At 41.6% G+C, this 7255-nt stretch overlaps 1 protein-coding gene across 1 annotated transcript; it reads right to left on the bottom strand.

Annotated features, from left to right (window-relative positions):
* Positions 1-4232: 4232 nt before the first annotated feature.
* Positions 4233-6366, bottom strand: LOC122934545 (nucleosome assembly protein 1-like 1). Its single transcript, XM_044290101.1, has 2 exons — positions 5768-6366; positions 4233-5274 (listed from the first exon to the last, which is right to left on the bottom strand). The coding sequence occupies exons 1-2, from the start codon at positions 6278-6280 to the stop codon at positions 4624-4626; spliced, it is 1164 nt and encodes a 387-aa protein (XP_044146036.1). The 5' UTR covers positions 6281-6366; the 3' UTR covers positions 4233-4623.
* Between the last annotated feature and the right edge of the window lie 889 nt (positions 6367-7255).

Here is a 7255-nt window from a genome sequence, read left to right as displayed (position 1 = left end):
GGACAATACATGTCCTTTACGGCCCACTGGGTGAATGTGGTTCCTGCACAGGCACAGCAGCAACTTGGCCAGGTGAAGCCGCTTCCGCCGCCACATTGTCACGCCGTTGGTCCTGCGACAATGTCCACCTCTGCCTTCTCATCTTCCACCGTGTCCTTAGCCTCCACTGCAGGGACAATTCACAGTGCCCTTCTAGCATACCACATGTGCAGGACACAGCGGTGTCACGCTGTTCTGTACCTCGTTTGCTCCACAGACAGGATCCGTTTTTTGGGAGTTATTGTTCTGACGGATCAGAGGAAGGGCAAATTAATCAGTGACGTCAACACAAACATACTGCTGACACCCTCTCCACTCTGTCGGGGGGCTCTACTTGTATAAGAGTTTAATAGAACAGGTTCTGTAGACATCTATGTGGAATCAGCTGACGACGGTGTAAAAGAAGTGCGCTTCTTCTTGGCGCTAACATTGACCTGTAAGGCTGAGTTCACACTTGAGTTATTTGGTCAGTTTTGGCCTCGTGAATGCCCAAACAAGTGAAGTGTACAGTGATTCTAGCGACGCCTGTCAACTGCATTTCACAGTATAATTTCACTACCATAGCAGACTCCCTATGCATCTTACTGCAAGGCACTACTACGCCACTATATATGCTCTCTGCAGCCAGGATATAGCCGTTTTTTAAAGTGATTTGCTGCAAATAAATTCAAACCAAATTTTTTCCAAAAATTTGGCGAACCGGACGAATAGAATTAAAAAAAAATTTGCTCATCTTTAATGTTTTCACCCACTCACATACTTGAGTGATAGTGGGCCTTTTCATCTGTCCAGTGGGTCTCAGGTCATGATTCCCAGCAGCCATCCATTAGTTCCATTCCTCCCGCATGAAAACTTTAAATGGCTGCCCCCCCAGGAATTACCGCTAGGAATCTAATTTTTGTGGTTTCACTGATATGTTTCCAAAACTGGTCAAGCACTAGTAGGGCCAGTTTCTTCAGAAGCCCTCCAGGGCATATGGACCACACCTTTTCAATCCATATTTTCAGGCCATTTTCGTACATCCAACCTTTGTAGTGAACATGCACAATAACTTCTCTTGGAATCGCCTCTTTTGGCATGTTTTTCTCTTGAAGATCAGCATTGGTGGCAGTTTGGTCCCATCTGCGCATTAGAACAACACAACAGTGTAATGGGTTTTCTCGTGTCCAGAGGTTTTTACTATTATGGTTTTTGCACCTTTCACATCAATAGTCCTGTTTGATGGAACATCAAAGGTTAACGGAACTTCATCCATGTTCCCAGTATGGCCTATTTCATAGCCATTTTTCTTTCTCGCATCCAGCACAAATTTATAAAAAGAAAAAATCTTAGACTCATATTGTTTAGGGATTTTTTATGCAATTCTAGTTTTGGTGCACATAGCAGGGCCACATCTCCTCATGAACCTGTAGGTAGCACCACAATGCCGTTCCAGTGAAGTCCTCAATGCCTTTCTCTGCAGCAATACATTTGGCTTTATACCGTATATTATCATTTTTGTAGATACTGAAAAGCCGTTGTTTCTGTGATCCACTCTTTCACTTTTCTAGCTGTGGCCATTTTGCAGGACGCCCAAAAAATGTGTGTTTACTTTTATCAGCTTTTTCCAACTGATCCTCCTGCTTCCTCCATTCACGAATCATTTTTTCAGTTGGAGGCAGGCGAAAATGTCTCTCAGCTGCCCAGTTTCCATGCTCTTTGGTGTATTTTATCACCTCCAGTTTAAAGGAATTTTATAAGAAAGCCTTACAGTATGCGGCAGGAGACTATGGTAATTTTCTGCAACAAAATACAGTAATGGAAGAACTGTCAGCACTGTGTCCTTTTTAATTATGGGGGCACATGTAGCTGAGAACATCAGTGGACGATCCACTTTTATGGGGGGATCATGTGCAACACAATGTTTTGGGAATAATCTGCTTCTGACACAATGTAATGGGGTAATCTGCTGCTGACACACTTATGGGGGGGGGATCTACTGCTGACACAATGTTATGGTGGATCTGCTGCAACACAATATTATGGGGGATCTGCTGCAACACACTATTATGGGGAAATCTGCTGCTGACACAATGTTATGGAGGTATCTGCGGCGACATACTATTATGGGGAAATTTACCGCTGACACAATGTTTTGGGGTAGTCTGCTGTGATACAGTGTTATGGGGGGATCTGCCACTGACAGTGTTATTGGGGGATCTGCCGCTGACAACGTTATGGGGGTAATCTGCCACTGACACAAGTTTATGAGGGTAATCTTATGCTAACACACTTATTGGGGGGGTGGGGAGGGGATCCAGTGACACATTGACACTTTAATAAGGGGTGAATTTATTAGGGGTACCTTTTGTTGAAGGTTTCGGGCACAGCACAACACAGCTACCAGGGCACGTACACAGGAGCAGGCATGTGTGAAGAGTTAGAGGCAGAGCAGGCATGTGTGACAGAAAAGACTACTCCGCCTATCGTCTGCCTGCTCCAGTGCACCCGCTCATGGTCTCCCTGCAAAAGCAAGATCATGCAACCAGCATCCGCCTTGGCCGTCCGGTCCCTGTCAGCCTGCACCAGCTGTGGCTGTCCGGTCCCTATAAACCAGCACTCGCAGCGGCCGTTGGGTTCTCCCTCTTCAGGGAACACACAGGGAAAGATGTCGGGTACATTGCAGGCTGCTATTCCTATGCATCACAGCCTGTGATGTAGCAGCCACAAGCAATGTGCCGAACATTTTTGATTTTTTTGCCCTGTATTCACCCCATAAGACACACTAATGTTTTCCCCCCTTATAGGGTGAAAAATACGGTAATGTGAAATTAACCTGCTGCTGACCACATGGCAGGGATAGGAAGCGAAGGGTCACCATTTTGCTTTTGGAGCTACAAGTTACCCATACAATAGAAACCCCCAATAAGTGACTCCATTTTGGAAATTACACCCCTCAAGTTATTTATCAAGGGGTGGAGTGAGCATTTTGACACCACAGATATTTTTCAGAAATGAATGAGCAGGGGATGGTGCTAAATGATTGCAAGTTGCAAGTTTTCTTCAGGGGTACCAGTAATGCTATCTTCTGGGAACCATTTTTTTTCTTTCGACTGCACTGTGCGAGGTTTTTTTTTTTGCAGGATGAGCTGCTATAATTTAAAGAAAAACAAATTCCAAAATTTTTAAAGACATTTTAAAAATCATGCTTTTGTTTTGCTGATTTCTGAGAGCTATATTTTATTTATTTCTTTGGCAATGGTCTTGTGTGAGGGCTAATTTTTTTCTGCGATGAGGTGAGGTTTTCATTTGTACCATTTTGGGGTACATAGTACTTTTTTGATCGTTCAATATCCTTTTATGAGGCCACAAAATGACTGTTCTGCACCATATTTATTTATTTTTTATGGCATTCACCTGATGGGGTAGGTTATGCAATATTGTTATAGGACAGGTCACCACGGACATGGTTATATCTAATATCTATATTTTTTTAACCTTTTTCCTACTTTTTATTTTTGTCCCACTAGGGGACTTCAACTTTTGAGGCTCAAATTGCTGGTTCATTGTTCTGCACTGAACCTGTCAGTTTACACATTGACTGTTGCCTAAGACACCCAGTCTAGGGCTGGGCCACCTAGGCTTCTGTACAAGGCTTCCCGATGCCATGGCAACCATAGGTACCCTGAGACTGCTTTGTAGATAGCTAAGGGTGTCAGAGAGGGAGCCTCTCCTTAGATGCTTTTTATGAGGCCAAAAAATGGCTGCTCTGGCACCATTTTTATTTATTTTTTATTTCATTCACCTGTAGTCCATGTGATATTTTTATAGGGCAGGCCATTATGGAAATGGTGATATCTAATATGTCTATTTTTTTTAAATAATAAATAGCTTGATGAGGAGAAAAGGTGCTTTTAATTTACCAAAAACTTTAATTTCTTTTTTTAAACTTTTTTCCTACTTTTTTTATATCAAGTCTGATTTATTTTTTATTTTTTTTCCTGAAAATACTAGGTTTTATTCACACCCCAGTGGTAAACAGTAACCTTGTTATGTTGACCATCAGATTGCTTTGTAGATCACAGTCACATAAAATACAAAAATCCATAGCATAGCAAGCAGATATGATCAATGGACATGTGTCAATTGCAAGGATAAGTTATTGAATGTACCATTTCCAAGGTAATAACTGTAATTCTAGAACAGCATATTGCAAGCTACTTACACCTGTTTGAACTACTGGGCTGAGAAGAGACTTTGGTTCCTTAGGAGTTTGAGCTAAAGAGATTGACGGCAGCTGTGATGAATCAGAACTGCTGCGATGTACATGGCAAAGACTTCACAAGAACCAAGACTATGAAGCAGTGAAGAACATGCTTTAAAGGGATTTCTGCATCCTATTACATACCTGGCAGGAAAGTACACTTAATACTAAGTCCAAAGATCTTACCATTTAAACAGATTTTTAGAGGTTTAAATTTTATATATTTTTTTAACAAAAATTGTTTACTTTATTCTACCAAGATACAAAACATAAGGCTGTAAGTAACTAAGAGTTTAACTTATTAGAGTGCAGGTAATCCTCAAGGCCACGTACACACCGCTTCATTGCTGCTTGCACTCAGCTGGGTATTGATCTTTCTTCGGTTCATAATCTGGATCATTTTCTTCATCTGCTTCCTCTTCTGCTTCTTCACCTTCTTCATCATAATCGTCGTCATCATCTTCAATAGCTTCACCCGTGAAGTAAAGAACAGATCGGGGAATTATACGCTCACGCAGAAAGTGTCCTATTTCAAAGTCGGCAGTAAGTATTGCTTCTGCATCATCATCCAATTCTCCATTTTCCGGTACTTCAGGAGGACAGAAGAAATTGAAGAATGAGTCATTTGGAACAGTTTTTGTGACAGTCCTTACTGTACCACGGCCCTTATGTTTTTGTTTCTTCTTAATTGTTTTTAAAGTAACATTTTTACCCTTTTTCCAGTCAATCTGGCACCCTGTACAGCCCATTATTTCTGGTCCATCAAAAGAAAATGGATCAGCCTCATCAGGCTCTGATCTCATTTTGTACGATTTTGTCAAAACTTCATTTGTGAAAAACTCATTTGGCTCAAAGTGGAATTCTAAAGTGAAACTCATTGGTTGACCAACATCTGAAAATTTTACTTTAATATCTTTTAAGTGCTTCAGGATTGGTTCATCATGCTCCTGAACCAGGTCACTAAGGAGATCGACATTTTTAAATACGGTTAAGGCTACTTTCACACTAGCGTGAATGGGTCCGTTCGTGAGCTCCGTTTGAAGGAGCTCACGAGCGGACCCAAACGCCTCCGTCCAGCCCTGATGCAGTCTGAATGGAGCGGATCTCCTCAGACTGCATCAGTCTGGCGGCGTTCAGCCTCCGCCTTGCTCGCCTCCGCACGGACAGGCGGACAGCTGAACGCTGCTTGCAGCGTTCAGCTGGCCGTGCGGAGGCGAGCGGATCCGTTCAGACTTACAATGTAAGTCAATGGGAACGGATCCGCTTGAAGATGTCACCATATGGCTCAATCTTCAAGCGGATCCGTCCCCCATTGACTTTACATTGAAAGTCTGAACGGATCCGCTCAGGCTGCTTTCACACTTAGAATTTTTTCTAAGTTATTAATGCAGACGGATCCGTACTGAACGGAGCCTCCATCTGCATTAATATGATCGGATCCGTTCAGAACGGATCCGATCAAGCGCAAGTGTGAAAGTAGTCTAACCAAAATTCTGGAATTCCTTTAGGGTCCTCCTTCTCTTCATCTTTTTTTTCATCTTCTACCTTCGCCTTCTCTTTCAGATCTGAAATTTCTTCCTCTTCATCTACTTTCCATTCACACTCCTCTTCTGTAGGCTCATATATGGCATTTATGATTTCACTTCTCTTGTCAAAGAGTGGTTGATATAAATCTGCGTATTTCCTTTCCAGCGCATGGATCTCTTCATAGAATTTAGCTTCAATTTGAGCACATTTAACTTGAAGGTTTTTAAGCGCATTCACTCTTCTTTTAACTATTTTAGGCAAACTTTCAATATATCCTGTAGGGGTACCTACAAGGTCATCTAACCTTTCTTGAAGAGCAGCTAGAATCTGAGGATTCTGCATCATTTGCGCAGTCAATTGCCTGGCTTTACTGTTCGCATCCTCTCCAGTTTCTTCGTCTTCAACTTCTTCCACATCTTCCATCTTTTGCTGATCAAATTCTGGCTGGTCTTTGTTGTCTATGTTGGCCATTCTTGCAAGAGTTTAACACCGGGGTGACAGAGCGAAAAGTCCGCTGCCGCCGCGCAATTTCATAGACAGGAGGAAGGAGCGCCCCTCTAGGATGGCGGCAAAATAATAAGAGGACAAGTCTGATATTTTTGACTCATTTGTTTAATTTAGTTATATGCTTATCTATTTTTAGGACTTGTGTGGAAATCTGATGTAGTTTTAGGTCAAATGTATGCAGAAATATAGAAAATTAACATAGTCCTCATAATACATAGTAACAGTTTTTTTCAGGTGGCTTATATCTATAAACTGTGAAATAGTTTAAAAACCTTGTTATCTGTGAAGACATCCATTCTAAAGCAGCAGGATAGATTTAGTATTCACAGAAAAACTGTTTAGGATTTCATATTTAAAAAACAAGGGCTTAATTAAATGAGTCAGTGTTTACAAACTATTCAACAAAGATTATTTTTGTGCACTACACCTCTTGTCTCAGAAGCCTGGAGATCAGAGTTGACTCCCATTTTCAAGTTGCGGCTTGATTATTTGACAAGCCTATATTAGTTTTTTTTATAGGGGTTGTCTAAGTTAAAAACCCTGGCAGCAATAATGAGTGTGATAAAATAACATAAGAAGTCAAAAGTAAAAGATCGTCTGGTACCATGTTTGCAAGCAGTAAAATGTTTCATTGCTCTCTTTAAGAGAAAAAAAATAATAGTCTAGTCTTGCAGGTGTGATACCCTTTAATAGGACGTCCTGAGACGACTTAATGATGTCTACTGTGATCCAGGTACCTTACTGGCAAGCCTTGATGTAGAGACTCTTTATAGCTCGATACCCCATGATAGGGGTTGCCAGGCAGTGGGGGCCTTTTTAACAGAAAGGGGGTCACATCTGGCAAATCACAATGGCTTTGTGATTGATCTGCTCGAATTTATTTTGAGCCATAATGTGTTCACATTTGATCGCAAGTTCTACCACCAGCTCAGGGGAGTG

This window comes from Bufo gargarizans, chromosome 4 (assembly GCF_014858855.1).
Source record: "Bufo gargarizans isolate SCDJY-AF-19 chromosome 4, ASM1485885v1, whole genome shotgun sequence".
Classification (NCBI taxonomy): Eukaryota; Metazoa; Chordata; class Amphibia; order Anura; family Bufonidae; genus Bufo; species Bufo gargarizans.
This window is presented reverse-complemented; position numbering and strand designations above follow the sequence as displayed.